This window comes from Sorghum bicolor, chromosome 3, assembly GCF_000003195.3.
Source record: "Sorghum bicolor cultivar BTx623 chromosome 3, Sorghum_bicolor_NCBIv3, whole genome shotgun sequence".
In the NCBI taxonomy this organism is placed as follows: Eukaryota; Viridiplantae; Streptophyta; class Magnoliopsida; order Poales; family Poaceae; genus Sorghum; species Sorghum bicolor.
This window is the reverse complement of record NC_012872.2, coordinates 64,187,592-64,206,396: the sequence shown is the minus strand read 5'-3', so window position 1 is coordinate 64,206,396 and position 18,805 is coordinate 64,187,592. Positions and strand designations below refer to the sequence as shown.

General features: G+C 50.2%; 2 protein-coding genes across 2 annotated transcripts; one reads left to right on the top strand and one right to left on the bottom strand.

The window, feature by feature from the left end:
* On the top strand, positions 5,730–9,671 carry LOC8085661 (cytokinin dehydrogenase 5). The gene is made up of 5 exons (XM_002458537.2): positions 5,730–6,513; positions 6,707–6,834; positions 7,144–7,419; positions 7,808–8,079; positions 9,081–9,671. Exons 1-5 carry the CDS (start codon positions 5,877–5,879, stop codon positions 9,412–9,414), a joined length of 1,647 nt encoding a protein of 548 aa, XP_002458582.1. The 5' UTR covers positions 5,730–5,876; the 3' UTR covers positions 9,415–9,671.
* LOC110433749 lies at positions 17,231–17,902 on the bottom strand. The gene has a single exon (XM_021456311.1). The coding sequence runs from the start codon at positions 17,900–17,902 to the stop codon at positions 17,231–17,233; it is 672 nt and encodes a 223-aa protein (XP_021311986.1).

Sequence of the window (18,805 nt, the reverse complement as noted above, 5' to 3'; positions counted from 1 at the left end):
CTGTTTGAATCCTATAGATTACCTATTTCAAATATAGGGTTAAGGAACAGACTATAAGGCCTTATTTAGTTCACTCTAAAATTCAAAAACTTTTAAAATTCTCTGTCACATCGAATATTGCGGCACATACATAGAGCATTAAAAATAGATAAAACAAAAACTAATTACACAACACGAGATGAATCTTTTAGTCCTAATTATTTTATGATTGAACAATATTTATCAAATAAAAAATGAAAATACTACAGTATCGAAATCTAGAAATTTTTGCAAACTGATCGAACAAAACCTAAACAAGGCATAATTTTATGTGAACAGGGCGGAAGTCTGGTACGCGTAGGCAGCTAGCAGTATAAACTCATCGAGAGGCGATGCTGCTCCCTTGCTACCTTGACTTGAATGCAGAAGGCTTGAAGCCGCGCGCGGCAAGATGTTGATCGGGACGCATTAAGAGTCCGGCCAACCGGAGCGACGCACGTAGCCGCGGGCGCCGGCACATCATCACGTGCATGCGGCCATGCGAGCGGGGCGACAGAGCGTACGAGCGATTCGTCGGTCCTGTGGCCGAATCGCCTAGGGGATCTCGATCGCAGTTGCCAGCAAACTACAGTACGTACAGTACGCTGCATGCATTCCGGTGGTGGTCCAGCTCCTGCCCCGGACAGCGGCCGGACCACGGGCTACGTGCGATTGTTCGGGTATCGGGGAGAAATGATCCTGGGTCGGTACGGTCTGCTCGATCGATCGCAAATGCCGGTGCTCCCCGGCCGTTCGTCGAGATCGGTGGATGCATATGCATGCACACGGCGTTCGTTGCATTGGATCCGTCGTCCATCGACGATATGGGTACGTACGGTACGGCGATGTGCATACAGGCCTTCTTGAGTTCACCTCAAAAACCAAATTTTTTCAAGATTCCTTGTCACATCGAATCTTACGACACATGCATGGAGTATTAAATATAGACGAAAATAAAAACTAATTACACAGTTTACCTGTAAATCACGAGATAAATCTTTTAAGCCTAGTTACTCCATATTGGATAATGTTTGTTAAATAAAAACGAAATTGCTACCGTTCCGAAAACTTTTCAGTTTACGGAACTAAACAAGGCCACAGTATGTGAGTGGCAGGCAGGCCGGAGCACGGCGATCTCACGCCGTCTAGCAAGATAGAGGGCTAGAGGCTAGAGCTGTACAGTACGCTTGGCTAGCTAGCTTTGACTGGCCGCCGGCCTTTTTGTGGCTTGCTGTATGTCGTCGGTACGGGTCTTGACTCGTTATTACTGCTTCGTGCTCGAGCGATCAGTACGTCGATGCTAAACGTACGTGTTGATATATGCCAGCCGCACGTATGCGTACGGACAACAAAAATAGACGTGCAGTGCAGACGGTTCCCGAATCCCGACCTGTCGTATTCGGCGTTACTACTATAACACCACGGTATACTGGTACGAACCCAGCTAGTAGTACACGTCAGTAGGTAAGATTTGCCTTCATCACGCTTTGTGCCAATGACGCGATTGCATTCAGACTACCTTTTCCTTATTTGCGTGTTCGTACGCCCGTTCTCGCTCGCGCGCCCGGTCGTGCAGCACATGTCTCACGCGCGCGCGGGGCGATGCCGACCCGATCGATTATATTCGATCGGCAGCCAGGATATATATACCCTGACGCCATTGCTGATTCTCCTCCCTCGGAGAAAAAAAAAAGGAGGAAACGTGTCGTACTCGATCGATCTCCTCTCTATCTCGCTAGGGGTCTTCAATTCCCTCTCAGCTCGGTGACTCGCGCGTCACAAGGCAGCATGCATGCATGGCACGCCGGGCGGCGGCTTCACCTCTCTAGCCCTCTCTTTCAAACGAAAACCATGTCCTAGCACCTCGAAAACCATGGCTCTCGGTTTTGCACGCACGCTACTCTACTCTAGCGACGGGGCAGAAAGCAAAAAAGAGACGAAATCTTGACGCGATCCTGTGCAGTCGATCCGGCCTGTGCCTGGAGACGACACTTTGGCGATTTTTTTCCTCGAAACGCGTGCTCCTGCGGTTCTGCCCTGATCGGTCTGCCGTTCGATATTGTCTATAGTGTAGCATGCCCATAGGCCATAGTATATAGACATAGGGGAAGGAATGAATTAAAAAGCGGTGGTGATTGGTGAAGATGAAGAAAATCAGTGGTGAACCCGAGACGATATGTTGACCACCGAAATCATCACGCCTGAAACGAGTAGTGCCTAGGCCTTGTTTAGTTCCCAAAATTTTTTTTCAGATTTCCCGTCACATCGAATCTTTAAACGTATGCATACAGTATTAAATATAGACGAAAATAAAAACTAATTACACAGTTTGGTCGAAATTGACGAGACGAATCTTTTGAGCCTAGTTAGTCTATGATTGGACAATATTTGTCAAGGCCTTGTTTAGTTCTCCAAAAATTTTACAAAATTTTTTAGATTTCCCGTCATATCGAATCTTTAGATGTATGCATGAAGTATTAAATATAGATAAAAATAAAAACTAATTGCACAGTTTGGTCGAAATTGACGAGACGAATCTTTTGAGCCTAGTTAGTCCATGATTGGACAATATTTGTCAAATACAAACGAAATTGCTACTGTGCTCATTTTGCTAAAAATTTTGGAACTAAACAAGGCCCAAATACAAACAAAATTAGTACTATTCATATTTTACAAAATATTTTGGAACTAAACAAGCCCTAGCTATTGCACGATTTCCACTGAAGATTTGGTTCGTAGCACGTACTTCGGTAAATTCCTGCGGCAGCCTGCCTCGCCAGGAAAGCAGGTGACGCCTAGCAGAGAGATAAATGCATTATTAGCCGGGTGCCGGTTAAAGGTTGGTCGGCTGGTCGCTGTAGATTCTCCCCATCTGCATGCCTCCGGCGGGATGAGGACGGACGGACATGGACGCGGTCCTAAAAGGTTGGTCAAGATACGGAAGCCGGACGAAGGATCTCTCTTTTGGTTGTGAGTCAGTGCTCTCGTCTCAACCGTCTCCCTCGGCGCTGGGAATTCCTCACTTGAAAAGCTCCGTCACAGTTTGCACATGGCGGCAGGAAACGTATACTCATGTAATGGCTACCTCTACATAGTCATCATCAACGGCGTGAAAACAATGCGGGAGGATATCTACATTTTTCCCCCTCTCCACAAGTTAATTTATCATACGCTAAATATTAGTATGAAGGTTGGAAAAGCTTTTTTTTCTTCTATGAATCGATGATGAGATGCGCTTCTCCATTCTACTATATGTCATCCCCCCTCAGTTTTTGGGATGTTTGGCAACACTAAAAGAGGTGTGTGGACTTCTGGCTATAGCTTTTTAGGCCTTGTTTAGATTGGAGATTAAAATTTTTTAGGTATCACATTGGATGTGTCGGAAGAATGTCGGTAGAAGTTTTTAGAAACTTATAAAAAAAAACAAATTACATAGCTCGTCTAGAAACTGCAAGACAAATCTATTAAACATAATTGAATTGTCATTAGCACATGTGGGTTACTTTAACACTTAAGGCTAATCATGCACTAATTAGGCTTAAAAGATTCGTCTCGCGATTTTCAACCAGACTGTGTAATTAGTTTATTTTTTATCTACATTAATGTTTTATGCATGTGGACAAAAATTCGATGGAATGGATGAAAATTTTTTGGGTGGGAAAATATACAGGACACTCATAATGCAGACTTAATTATGGAGTCTAAAGTTATTTATTACCTCGAACAATGTGGACTTGAAGTCTAAATAAGACTTGGAGTCTTATTTTTTCTACATCTTTCTTCAATAAATATGCTGCCACATCAGCAAAATATCATAAATAATATGTAATTAATTGTCTTGAACTCTGTGATAGAGTCTTGCATTGCGAGTGCCTTAGCGTTTCGCTTCATAGTTACCTCGTGGAACCACTCCGCTGTGGTTTAAATTCATCTCGAGCGAACACCACTTTGATCTTAGGCCTTGTTTAGTTGCGAATTTTTTTTAGATTTTACTACTGTAGTACTTTCGTTTTTATTTTACAAATATTGTTTAATCATAGAGTAACTAGGCTTAAAAGATTCGTCTCGCCATTTATAGACAAACTGTTTAATTAGTTTTTATTTTTATTTATATTTAATATTCGATGCATGTATCGTAAGATTCGATGTGATGAGAAATTTTGAAAAAAATTTGGTGGAAACTAAACAGGCCCTTGACTCGGTGTGCTTTTCTTCTCGGTCGCCCCAATCATCAACCTATTCTTGTAATAAATGGCTTCTGCCATCAAGTCTATCACCGCTAACCAGTAGTCAAATTAAGTTCTCCCATTTCGAGGGAACCTTCTAACCAATTACCTTGTACAACTCTGCTGCGTAGCAGTACGGCCTTGTTTATTTCCTAGAAAATTTTGCAAAATTTTTCACACTCCTCGTCACATCGAATCTTTAGACGCATATATAGAGTATTAAATATAGATGAAAATAAAAACTAATTGCACAGTTTGTTCGAAATTGACGAGACGAATCTTTTGAGCCTAATTAGTGCATGATTGGACAATATTTATCAAATACAAACGAAAATGCTACAGTGCCTGTTTTGCAAAAAAATTTGGAACCAAACAAGGCCGTAGTATCCACTAACTAGCTCCATTGCCTACTACCTTCCCTCTACGGCTCTACACTTTTATAGGACTCCAATCTGGCAAATCTTAACCCAAAACTATAACTGCAAATTCTGTAAATCAAACCCTAATCCTAGTTATCCATGGATCCTCGTCGGAGATAGAGAAAACTATAGTTGTGTAGGATCACGGCTAAGATCAGGTGGAAGAAAAATCAGGTTTTATATTGGGGAAAAGAAATACTTTTTTCCAAAAAGATATATTAATATAAGAAGAAATTAATACTTTAATATGCTAGTATAACTTTGCCATACAAATAATCTTATAAATAACCATGGACTACAGACTCTGTCCCTCTCCACAGTCAAGTCAATTTGCACTAGTTATCTTTTATCGAACTTCTTTTTGGAACAAGTGATCACAACTTGTAGGCAAGAAAGTTTCTCATCTGGTCCTATTTGGATCCACCAAACTAATTTTTAGTTAACTAAAATTTGAAAGTTAAACTTCAGCCAGTTAAAACTTCTTTCAACTAAACCTCTGGACTTAATAAACTTTAGTTGAGTTTCGGTGGGTTGAAACAAAGTCAACTAAACTTTAGCTGGACCGTTTAGATCTCTATCAGCTAAATTTAGCTATCTAAAGTTTAGTTGGTCGATCTAATCAGACTCTAAATGTATATACTATGTACGTTTTTATGAAAAATTCTTGTACAAGATTTGTACTGTCCGAAGCGATCCTTATCAGGAAGGGGCAGGATTCGTCCCAGCTCAGCGCACCGGCCAAGTACTCCACTAGCCCAGTCAATAGCTAAAGAAATTGGGCGGCAAGTGAAAGTCTCGCAGGGACGGAATGTGCATGAGTCATGACGCGCCTCCGGCCTCCGGCCTCCGGAATTGTTTATTCCCGGCGCCCGGGTCGCGGCCCCGTCCGTCCCGTCCGTGTTCTCTGTTCCCTCCCCTCGACACATCGTCAGTTCGTCACCCCCACCTCTCTCTCTCTCTCTCTCTCTCCTATCTTCCTCGGTCTCCCCCCCTAATAATCCTTTGCCTAATTAATCCCCCCGCTACCAGCAAGCCGCCACCGCCTTCCTCCAGCCTCCAGCAGCCTATAAATACGCCCCCTTCGCCACCACCGCACACCACTTGAATACTTCATCCTCTTCCTCTCTCCCGTCCTCAGGCTCAGGTAGCTGTAGCACCTCCAACTCCAAGAAGCACACACGGCCGGAGTGATTAGTGAAGGACACATATAGCAATGGCGCGGTGCCTGATGTTCATGCCGCTGTTCCTCGTCTCCTCCCTCATCACCACCGTGGGGCTGCCGGTGGAGCCGCCCGCGGAGCTTCTGCAGCTCGGAGGCGGCGACGTCGGCGGCGGGCGCCTCAGCGTCGACGCGTCCGACATCGCCGAGGCGTCGCGCGACTTCGGGGGCCTCGCCCGCGCCGCCGACGCCGAGGTCGAGCCCATGGCGGTGTTCCAGCCGCGCGTGGCCGGCGACGTGGCGGGCCTGGTCCGCGCCGCGTTCGGTTCGGCGCGCGGCTTCCGCGTCTCCGCGCGTGGCCACGGCCACTCCATCAGCGGGCAGGCGCAGGCCCCCGGCGGCGTGGTGGTGGACATGAGCCACGGGCCCGGCGCCGCGGCGCGGGCGCGGGCGCGGGCATTGCCCGTGTACTCGCCGGCGCTGGGCGGGCACTACGTGGACGTCTGGGGCGGCGACCTGTGGATCGACGTGCTCAACTGGACGCTCTCCCACGGCGGGCTCGCGCCGCGGTCGTGGACGGACTACCTCTACCTGTCCGTTGGCGGCACCCTCTCCAACGCCGGCATCAGCGGGCAGGCGTTCCACCACGGGCCACAGATCAGCAATGTCTACGAGCTCGACGTCGTCACAGGTCGGTAGCCGGGCAGCCGTTTTCGCCATGGCCATCCAAAATTCCATCCCAAGCTTCCTGCTGCATGCCCGGCCCCTTGATTGCCCCGCACCCCACGCGCGACGAGACGACGCGTACATGCAAGACGCTCGCTCTCTGGACCGCCCAATGAACTGACTTGACTGACTGACACACGTGCGTTGGGCGTTGGCAGGGAAGGGAGAGGTGGTGACCTGCTCGGCGACGGAGAACCCGGACCTATTCTTCGGCGCGCTCGGCGGGCTGGGCCAGTTCGGCATCATCACGCGGGCGCGCATCGCCCTGGAGCGTGCTCCCCAAAGGGTAACAGCCACAGCAACAACATTCTGTTCTCTCTCTCTCTCTCTCTCTCTCTCTCGATCTCGACCTCCCTGCAGCCGGGCACACTGATCATCACTTGCATCGATCCCTGGGTCCCCGTCGCCGATCAACTTGCCCCCCCCTGCTCAGCTCACCGATTAGCCGTCGTCGTCATCTCGTCCGGTTTTTTGTCTAGCTCCTGGGATCTTTCGCAAGATTTTATTCCTGTGCTAATTAATCGGGACTGTATGTAATCTAAGGAGAATTGAAGCTAATTAACGTCCGGAATTAATGCATGGCTGGTTGTTGCAGGTTCGGTGGATCCGGGCGCTCTACTCCAACTTCACCGAGTTCACGGCGGACCAGGAGCGCCTCATCTCCCTCGGCAGCGGCAGCGGCGGCCGCCGGTTCGACTACGTGGAGGGCTTCGTCGTCGCCGCCGAGGGCCTCATCAACAACTGGAGGTCCTCCTTCTTCTCGCCGCAGAACCCGGTGAAGCTCAGCTCGCTCAAGCACCACTCCGGCGTCCTCTACTGCCTCGAGGTCACCAAGAACTACGACGACGACACCGCCGGGTCGGTCGACCAGGTCCGTCCGCCGTCGCCTTCGCCCTCGCCGCCGCCTTTCTTTCTTTATATGACGTGCTCTGACATGGTTCGGTTTGGGAAATGAAAACAAAGAAACCGCCCCCATTTTAGGGCGGCGAGCCAGGAGCTAATCATTGGAGAGCCATGCTTTCAGTTAGTTGTAATAGCTGGTTTAGGCCGTATAATAATAGCAGTATAGTATATACTAATTGAAGCCCAGATGTGTAGAGTGCTACTAGATATTGTTCCATCGGCAAAGCAATATTTTAGTATCTTGCAGCAGCAGCAGCCGCCGCCGCAGTAGCAAACAGCAGCACGGAGAAGCAATACGTATATAAGTACGTTACTAAAAGGAAATTTCGAATTTTTGTTGTCTTTGATGGATTCAGGATGTGGATGCGCTGCTGGGCGAGCTCAACTTCCTCCCTGGCACGGTGTTCACGACGGACCTGCCGTACGTGGACTTCCTTGACCGCGTGCACAAGGCGGAGCTGAAGCTGCGCGCCAAGGGAATGTGGGAGGTGCCGCACCCGTGGCTGAACCTCTTCGTGCCGGCGTCCCGCATCGCCGACTTCGACCGCGGCGTCTTCCGTGGCGTGCTTGGGGGACGCACCGCCGGCGCCGGCGGCCCCATCCTCATCTACCCCATGAACAAGCACAAGTAAGTCAACCCACACCACACAGGAATCACAAGTCAAGCGCTACTCCTCCTCGGAGACGCATCGCATCATCATCTCCTGGCTGGCTGGCTGGCTGGCTGGCTGCGTGCGCTAGCTCATCGATCTGCCACCACGTGCGCGCGGGCGCGGAGGGCGGCGCGTCGCGGTCGCCCGTCGCCGTCCCAGCCCCGGCCCCGGCCCCCGCCCGCGCTTCCAACCAACCTTCCGTTCCACCCATCCCACATGCAGATGCAGCGCACGGGACACGGGGACAGCACATGAGCCGCCACGCCACGTTCCCGCGCCGTCCGACGGCGCCGCCCGGCTCCCTCACATGCGGCGCAGGGCGCACACACCGCACGCGCAGCGCAGGTGGCGGCGGCGGCGGCTCGCTCAGGGCTCTCATCATGTGTCGCGATCGAGTGTGCCATGATTGGGCGCCACGCACGCAACACAAATCACCAGCACACAGCGGATTAATCAATTGCCGAGCTGCGTGAGCCGAATCTGGCGCCTGATTGAATGGATGGCCGCGGACATACCGCGCACTTGCGCGACACGGCCCTATTCAATCTCGGACGCGGCTGGTGGCGCCGACCAGCCATTTTTAAACCGGCGCCGGGAGGGAGAGCTTTCCAGGGCGCAACGAGCTGGGGCGCGGTCAGAATTGGAATTCCTTAGCCGAGACCCGACCCGATCGCCTTTTACTTTGTTTGTTTTGGGCGTCAGTGGCCAGGTAGATGCACCAATTGTTTGTTGCTTTTCAGCTTCAGCGCATAATAAGTATACTACACAACCAGCCTAAAAAGCCGTATCATCAGAATCATCAGACGATCCTGCTATAAAACCCGCTGCTTTTTCCATACTTATTCTGCTGTCCATATTCCAAACCTTTTTTTTTTCAGAGTCGATTAGGTAACCTAGCAATTGCAGTTGTGAAAGAAATGTGTACTGGACCGTGAGCTGACCGTGTGTGTGCTTGTTTGCTGGTGCGCGCGTGCAGGTGGGACCCGAGGAGCTCGGTGGTGACCCCGGACGAGGAGGTGTTCTACCTGGTGGCGTTCCTGCGGTCGGCGCTGCCGGGCGCGCCGGAGAGCCTGGAGGCGCTGGTGCGGCAGAACCAGCGGATCCTCGACTTCTGCGCGGAGGCCGGCATCAGCGCCAAGCAGTACCTGCCCAACCACAAGGCGCAGCACGAGTGGGCGGAGCACTTCGGCGCCGCCAGGTGGGAGCGGTTCCAAAGGCTCAAGGCCGAGTTCGACCCCAGGGCCATCCTGGCCACCGGGCAGGGCATCTTCCGGCCGCCCGGCTCGACGCCGCTCGTGGCCGACTCGTAGCCGTTGATAGAATGAGGGCTGTTTGATGGTGAAAAAAAAAACCGAGCAGCTAGGTGCATTACTAATAATTAATTAGTAGGTGCGTTTAGTTTAGGTATAGTAGCTACAGCAGTAACCATACAGGATTATTTAGTTTCTTGTTAGTATTAGTTAGCTCCGGTTGATTGATGTACAAATGCGAGTGGTTGATCACTGCTGCGATTGATTATGTACAGGGGAGTCAAATATGAATGTGGCAAAAGTTATTTTTTGCTCTATGGTAGGCCTTGTTTAGGTCACCCAAAAACCCAAAACTTTTCAAGATTCCCTATCACATTGAATCTTGCAGCACACGCATGGAGCATTAAATATAGATGGAAATAAAAACTAATTACACAGTTTGTCTGTAAATCACGAGACAAATTGTTTAAGCTTAGTTACTTTATGATTGGACAATGTTTGTCAAATAAAAACGAAAGTGCTACAATTTCGATTTCCTAAAATTTTTTTGAACTAAACAAGGCCTAAATACCAGTGCTAAGGCCAATTCCAAAAAAAAAATTAAATTTTTTTCAAGATTTTCCGTAATATCAAATATTTTGACGCATAAATGGAGCATTAAATATAGATAAAAAATAACTAATTGTATAGTTTGCTTGTAATTTGTGAGACAAATTTTTTAAGCCTAGTTAGTCTATGATTGGACAATAATTGTATAAAGTGCTACAATAGTCAAATCCAAAATATTATCCAATAAAGGACTAATGTAGTATTTTCGTTTGTATTTGATAAATATTGTCCAATCAGGGACTAACTAGGCTCAAAAGATGCGTCTCACAAATTACAGGTAACTGTGCTATTAATTATTTTTTATCTATGTTTAATGCTTCATGCATATGCCGCAAGATTCGATATGACGGAAAATCTTAAAAAAATTACAAAACTTTTGGGAAATAAACAAGGCCCAAATAGAATTCAAGCTCTCACATATTTGCAGCGCACACTTATACCACAACATAGTAAGACTATCTCCAGCAGGATAGGAACAAAGGTGACCTATACCCAAAATGAGTGCTGCACATGTTTTTGGAGGGGGAAATACTTTCCAATAGAGCAGCCAAAAGCAACACCCATTTTGCGTTGCCTCCGACAATGAAGGCAAATATGTGTCTTCTCTCCTCGCTCTTTGCGTCTCCACGACTAGAGCAGTCCCAACACCATGACCGGAGCCCACTCGCGAGCTGATCCTTGTCGTCGTTGTAGACGTTGTCCTCGTAGCCGAAGGCGCAAGTGGAGGCCAGAGATGAAGACGCGGATGTCTTTGGTGAAACGATCTAGATTTCCACGAAGGGAAATCCCCAGATTCGAATTGTAAAATGAATTAACACGCGAAGGAGTCAATTCGAAATACCCGAATTTCAGCTGTTATACAAGTCATACACGAACAAAAGAGAGTACAAGAGGGGTTTACTCATTATTACATCGCCGCTTGGCGGAATCACACTCACACACACAGCATACGGAACAGCATCGGGTAGATAGCAAAGGCGCGAACTCCGGATCCTCCAAACTTGAGCATAGGATGAGACATCTACTCCTCCCAATCGTCGCCCGCGTAGTCGTACTCAGGCTCAGAACCTGCTGCCAAAGTATCAGTACGATTTGTACTGGCCACTGGCTCCCACCCTATGCTTTTTGCGAAGCTTTGTGGTAGGTGGAATGCAAGGGGATGAATCAAAAAGACCTAATATATGGCTGTAGCTTCCTATGCGAAATAAGTCCAAATTTTATAATAATAATAATAATAATAAGTCAACTTTTAAACCAACTCCTTTCTCACATTCTCCCATCCCAGCACACACATCTCACCACACTCTCACTCTCTAGGCGGCAAGGACGACTCCCGCTCGTACCTTGCCTCAGCGGCCATTGCCAGATCCAACACAAACCCAGGGGAAGGTAGAAAGGACTCCTCTCTCTAGTCAAGTGAAGCGGAAACATAGGAAAGGTCCATAGCCGCGAACGGCATATGTATCGATCGATCAACCAGAACTCTGCAGAGGTTTGCACTACCCACAAGATCACCATCATCGACGCTGTACATCGTCTAGGCTGATACCGGGCTGCCTTCCAACTAAACACGATGCCACCCTACCACTCAGGACTGGGGCCATGCCGGAGTACCACCGGCATGCTGAGAATGTGAGACGTAGTACCGGGCCCCCAAGGTCACTACACTGTCTTAGGAGGGTGTGGGTCCCATGCCCGTACCTCCCTACACTTTCCGCTAACAACCTAGTAGTAGTGGCACCGCCCTAGCTGGTCGTACATCCGTCCCGTTCCATGGCTAAGGCGAGTGGGAATGCAAGGCTTCCTACGAACCGGTTCCCAGAACTCATGAGTCCTTAGGGGGACCGAACAGGACATCTTCACGTGGGGTTGGCCGATGCCCCGCTCCACGGGACATCCGGTCACCCCGTGCTAAACAGCACCTCCCATCCCGGCGCTTCGTCCCACAGGACCTCTCCCTGTCACGTGTGCCCGCCACAGGCATCTCTCTTGGGAAACGCCTAGGTAGCATCTCCCGGCAAGACTCGTCCCAAGACTCGTCGTACATTCCTGCTCGGTCGACTCAACCCTCACTACACACCCAAAACACACGCCAAGATCTCCCCAAATTCTGATATCGGCATTCCATGCCTTAACCAACCCAACAACTGCCCACCAAGCATCACATCACAGATATAATGCAGAGTAGGGTACCAGTAGTAAGATGCAAGCTTCTATCCTAACTGCGAATAAGCCATGGTAGTAGGTTGCGACAAGGTAACGGCTCACAAGCATTTCTACCATGCATCCTATCTCAGATTATTGCATAAAAGTAAAACGCTAGCTTCTACATTCATAGCATGACTAATAGGATTCTACGAGGTTGGGTGGGACGTGGCACCTGGCAAGTCGTCCTCGAGCTCCTCAGTGTAGTCAGGGTCGTACTCCTCAGTCGTCGGCTCCTCTGGGTCTGTCAAACGAGACCTATGGTCGCAATAAGCGACTCCTATAGATATCACAAAAATCCAATAGAAGAATCGAAAGAACCAAATGCACTCATGAATAAGCCTAAGACGTAGAGCTCGTTTTTAGAAGAATTTAGATTCTTGGTCTGTATTTTTCGGAAATCATTTGGGGGTTTTAAATTATTTATGCAAGCTATAAACTTGGAAAAAGAAAAGAAAAAGGGTCAGGGGGTTGACCCTGCGGCTTGGGCTTGGTTTCGGCCCGACCCAGCGGCCAGGGGGGCGAGGTAGCGGGCCGGCGTCTGGACATGTGTAGGGCTTCCGCGTCCCCTAAACTAGGGCTTGGGGTTGTGGGAGTGGTTGCGAGCGCACTGGCGATCTCCAATTTGCGCCCGTCCGGTCAAAAGTGGGACGCGAGTGGCGTCACCATGGTGCAGAGGCGCTGGGGAAGGAAAAGCAGAGGAGGGCGCCGAGGTGGGGGATGACAGGCGGGGGCCGCCTGTCAGCCGCGCGCGGGAGTTTCCGGGGCGCTGTCGGGTCGCCCGGCCGATTGCGGGCTGGGCGCGAGCTGGGCCGCGCGCTGGCGGGGCCGCTGGCCATGCGCGGGCGCGGGTAGGCGAGCGCTGGGCCGCGCGGGGGAGTGGCCGGGGCGCTGTGCAGTGGGCGGGGCTGTGCTGGGCCACGCGCTGGCTTGGGCCAGAAGGCCAGTTTTCTAATTCCTAGCCCTAACCTAAGTCCTATTTCTGATAATTACACTATCTACACCTTGATCCCTATTTGCATATACAAGTTGCCAACTTGTACATACCCTAAAATGGGGTCCTCTAGGGGTCTAGGGTTTTCATGAGCACAAGCCAAGGGTCGGCTTTAGAAGAGAATTCATTATTTAAATAAAGGTTATTGATTTTATTTCTCATCACATAAAATCAATAGAGGCCAAATCACGCGTTGAATTAAATATGCATATGCTCAACAACTAAATAGGCTCTACTTGTGCATCTACAGGGGGGTTTCTTCTAGTATGAACTCACCAAGCAAGGGTTATTTTTAGAAAAAAATTTCAGGTGGTAATTTTGGTATTTGTGAAAATTTCTGGGTCGTTACAGTCCTTCCCCCTCATTGGAATCTCGTCCCGAGATTTAAGGTGTGACGTACCTTTCGAAGAGGTAGGGGTAACGTAACTGCATCTCGGATTCTTTCTCCCAAGTGGCTTCTCTCTCTGTGTGGTTGCTCCACGTACAACACCTTGCACATGTGAATGGTGGAACTCCTTGTTTCCTTGGTTGCTCGGTCAAGGATCCGAACTGGATACTCCCGATATTCCAGGGTCTCCTGTAAGTCTAGTGTCTCGATAGGTACCTCTTCCTCGGGCAATTTTAGACACTTACGCAATTGGGAGACATGGAAGACTGGGTGCACTCCTGACATTTCCTCGGGTAGTTCCAACCTGTAAGCCAACTTACCAATTCTCTTGCTGATTCGGTAGGGACCCACGAACCGGGGTGCCAACTTCCCTTTCACATGGAACCTAAAGGTGCCACGGAGTGGTGAGACCTTGAGGTAGACGTGGTCTCCGACATAGAACTCCAAGTCTCTCCGTCTGTTATCAGCGTAACTTTTCTATCGGCTTTGAGCGATCCTCAAGTTCTCTCGCACCTGGGCGACTCCCTCTTCGGCCTCTTTAATTTTATCAGGGCCAAAGAATGCTCTCTCTCCCACCTGTGACCACATCAGCGGGGTTCTACACTTTCTTCCGTACAGGGCTTCGAAAGGTGACATCTGAATGCTGGCCTGATAACTGTTGTTGTAGGAGAACTCTGCATGAGATAAACTCTTCTCCCAATCTGACCCATACTTCAGTACGCAAGCTCTGAGCATGTCCTCAAGGACCTGGTTCACTCTCTCAGTCTGACCATCCGTCTGTGGGTGATATGCGGTACTATAGTCTAGACGGGTGCCGATGGCCTTGTGCAGACTCTGCCAGAATCTGGATACCCATTGTGGCCCTCGGTCTGATATGATGCTGGTAGGTGCGCCATGGAGTCTAAGAATGTGGTCCACATATAGATCTGCCAGTTGTTCGGTACGATAGACTGTCTTGACTCGTATGAAATGTGCTACCTTGGTCAGTCGGTCAACTATCACCCAGATTGAGTCGTGGCCTTTCGGGGATCGAGGCAAACCCACGATAAAGTCCATGGAGATGCCTTCCCATTTCCACTCTGGTACATCTAGCAGTTTTAACAACCCAGCTGGTCTCTGGTGTTCTGCCTTGACCCTATTGCAAGTGTCACACCGAAGATGTCTTTCTTCATGTTCTTCCACCAGAAGATCTTTCTCAAGTCAGCGTACATCTTAGTGCTGCCAGGGTGTATGCTGTATTTGGAGTCGTGTGCCTCAATCAAGATTTCCTCTCGCAAGGCTTTATCGTGAGGCACGCAGATTCTGTTTTTGCACCAGCAGGTCCCTTGTTCGTCCTCGTGAAACCAAGGAGACGTACCCCTTTCCATGATCCTACGGAGTTTTTGGATCACGAGACAATTCTTTTGGGCCTCCCGAATCCGTTCTTCTAGATCATAGCGTATTCGCAATTCACTGAGCAAGCCCTCTGGTATGACCTCTAGCTGTAGACCTCCCATTTCCTGACACAACTCCGACGGTATGGTCGCCATGGACAGACTGTGGCAATAGCTCTTGCGGCTCAAGGCGTCAGCAACTACATTTACCTTTCCTGGGTGGTAGTGGATCTCCAGGTTGTAGTCCTTTATGAGTTCTAACCACCTACGTTGTCTCATGTTCAAATCTTCTTGAGTGAAGAAGTACTTCAAGCTCTTGTGATCAGTGTAAATATCACACTTGTTGCCAATCAGGTAGTGTCTCCGGATCTTTAAGGCATGCACAACAGCTGCCAGCTCAAGGTCATGGGTGGGGTAGCGTTGCTCATGGTCTTTTAGCTGTCACGACGCATATGCTATGACCTTCCCACTCTGCATCAGAACACATCCGAGTCCCTGTCTCGAAGCATCACAGTAGACTACGAAGTCCTTCTGAATGTCAGGCAAGGCTAGCACAGGGGTGGTGGTAAGCTTCTGTTTCAAGGTCTGGAAGCTCTGTTCACACTCAGGTGTCCACTCAAACTCATTGGTCTTCTTGAGGAGGTTGGTCATTGGCTTGGCGATCTTAGAGAAATTCTCAATGAATCAGCGATAGTACCCAGCCAAACCCAGAAAACTACGGATATCAGTCGCATTACGGGGTTGCTCCCATTCCTTCACGGCTTCTATTTTGGCTGGGTCAACTGCAACTCCCTCAGCTGTGAGAACATGCCCAAGGAAGGCGACTTCTTCAAGCCAGAACTCGCACTTACTGAACTTGGCATAGAGTTGGTTCTGCCTCAACTTCTCCAGAACTACTCTCAAGTGCTGCTCATGTTCTTCGGCAGAGGCTGAATAGACAAGAATATCATCAATGAACACAACAACGAACTTGTCTAGTTCTTCCATGAACACCTTGTTCATCATATTCATGAAGTAAGCCGGGGCATCCGTGAGTTCGAAGGACACGACAGTGAACTCATATTGCCCATACCTTGTGACAAAGGCTGTCTTAGGTATATCCTCTGGTCTGATCTTCATCTGATGGTACCCGGATCGGAGATCGATTTTTGAGAAGAACTTGGCATCCTTTAGCTGATCCAATAGGTCATCGATCCTTGGGAGAGGGTACTTGTTCTTGACAGTCACGGCATTTAAGTTCCGGTAGTCAATACACATCCTTATGGAACCATCCTTCTTCTTCACGAACAAGACAGGGGAACCCCATGGTGAAGCACTGGGTCTAATGTACCCCTTATCTGCCAACTCCTTGAGTTGCTTCTTGAGCTCTTCCAGCTCATCGACTGACATGCGGTAGGGCCTCTTAGCAATGGGATCCGTACCCGGCAAAAGGTCAATCACGAACTCCACATCTCTGTCAGGTGGCATACCCGGCAACTCCTCTGAAAACACGTCAGGGTACTCACTTACTATGGGCACCTCCTCAACTGACTTGGCTTCTAAGGCACATAACATGGGCGCCTTCTTCTCATGGTTAGGCTCACATCGAAGCACACGACCACTCGGGTGCGTTATCTCCACATACCTCGGTGAACAAGATATCACTCCCTTGTGTCGGGTCAGCCAATCCATTCCTAAGATGACATCCAGTCCATCTGACAGGAGTAAGGTGAGGTCGGCTAGAAAAGGGTAACCCTCAATGGTGATACTCACTCCCTGACATTTTTGGGTGCATCTGAGGTTGCCTAAAGGGGATATGGTGTCTATGGGTACCTTCCGTGGTGACACGGGTAGGTTGTGCTCTCGTGCGAATCTAGAGGATACATATGAGCAAGTTGCACCACAGTCAAATAGAACTGATGCCATAACTCCCTGTACCAAAAACATACCGTACACCGCGTCGGGGGCGTCCTGAGCGTCCTGCGCTGTCAGGTGTGTGAGACGGCCGCGGGTGGCTCCCACAGCTGGCTTGCGAAGTGTACCCTGAGCAGGTGCCTGCCTGGTCGAAGCTGGGGCAGGTGGTGGAGCAGTCTTCGCAGGGCAGTGGGCAGCCTTGTGGCCTGGCTGACCACAGTTGAAGCAAGCGAAAGGCACACTGCCTGTGGAGGTGGGTGCAGCGGCCTTCCACGTGCTGGTACTCTGCACAGGGCGGCTTTGAGTGGGGCGGTGGTAGTTGGCGGTGTGGGTACCACCTCCTTGACTCGGAGCCGGTGCAGCACCCTGAGCAGAGCGGGGGCGCGACGGAGGGGGCACGTGAGCACGTGGCCTCTAGGGTGCCGGGCCACGAGAAGAACCCTCGGACCGGCGCTTCTTCTCCTTGTATTGAGCATCGGCCTCCAGGCGGTCCCTCTCCATCTCCAGGGCCTTGTTGATCATCTCCCGGAGGGTGTAGCAGGTGTGACCCGAGAGGGCCACCTTGAGGCGCGTACTCAAACCCTTCTTGAAGAAGTACATCTTCTTCTTCTTAGTGTTGGACTCATCTAGAGCATACCTCATGGTGCGGGTGAAACGAGTGGCATACTCTTGTACCTTCTGAGTGCCCTGGGAGATGTTGCGGAACTCCTCCACCTTGGCGTCCATGACACCCTCAGGCACATGCTGCTCACGGAACGCCTCAGTGAACTCGGCCCAGGTTATGCCCCCGGGGTTCTCGTGGGTGTCACTGTAGCTGTCCCACCATGCGCGTGCAGCGCCAGTGAGCTGGTGAGCGGCGACTCCCACACACTCCTCATCTGTGCAAGTGGTGAGGTCCAGCTTCTTCTCGATCTCACGCAGCCAGTCCTCGGCGGCAATGAGATCATCGTCAGCACAGTCAAACGTAGGAGGCCTCAGCTTGAGGAAGCCTTCTAGCTTCCTTTGGAAGTCGTTGGGTGGACCTCCTCTAGGACGACGCAGTATGCCATCCGCCAGTGCCTCGAGAAGGCGAGTCTGGCGATCCATCACCTCAGACAGAGACGGTGGCGGCGGTGGTGGTGCATCATTGTCCCCGAGCTAAGGGGACCTAGCTCTCCTGTGGGGCTCCTCTAGGGCAGGCTCTCCTGGGGCGGGCTCCTCCCCCTCCAGTTCGAGTCTGGGGGCAGGAGAGGTAGCTCCTCGACCACGCCCACGCCCACGGCCGCGGTACTCCATCTCGGATGAAGGGGAACGAACGTTGAGGCGTTCAGAACGGCGGCACGCCATCTCTCTGCACGGATTAGGTCATGATTTAATGTGTTAAAACAGTGTTTAGATAATTAGGTAATTTAATTCATAAAACATTCTATCCAACACTCATACAAAGAAGCAAATAACATCGATAAAATCCATTAAGACCCAAACATTCATTACATGAGTTCATTACACAGCGATGCCTTGGGCAACTACACCAGAGGGCTCGCGGGAATCGTTCTACACGCAGGTAGGCTCCAAAAGAACAGGACATTCCGCTCTACTACAGATAGTGAGTTACATGTCGCATTATTTGCCACGCAGGGCACATCATTAGAAAGACTACTCTACTCTACTAGGTAGGGACGTAAGGTGGTGTGGTGGGGCGAGAGCTAGGGAGCTGCTCCTCAGAGTCCCTGTCCATAGCCTCGAGCTCGGCGTCAGTACGGTGAAGTCGGCCGGCATACTCCTCCGTGGCCTCGAGCTGTATGGTCCTCGGTGCCTCAGGGTAGTGCTCAGAAGGGCAAGCTGTGAGGTTGAGGGTGGTGGGTACAGGACGGAAAGAGTGCTTGCACGCCTCCTTGCGCATCTTGGGGGGGAGGGGCTCCTAGACACGGGCGATCTCCTTGACACGCTTGTTGTCAGAAGTGATCCAAGCCTGACGGGTCCTCTGGGCCTTGTCCCTGAAGTACTCTG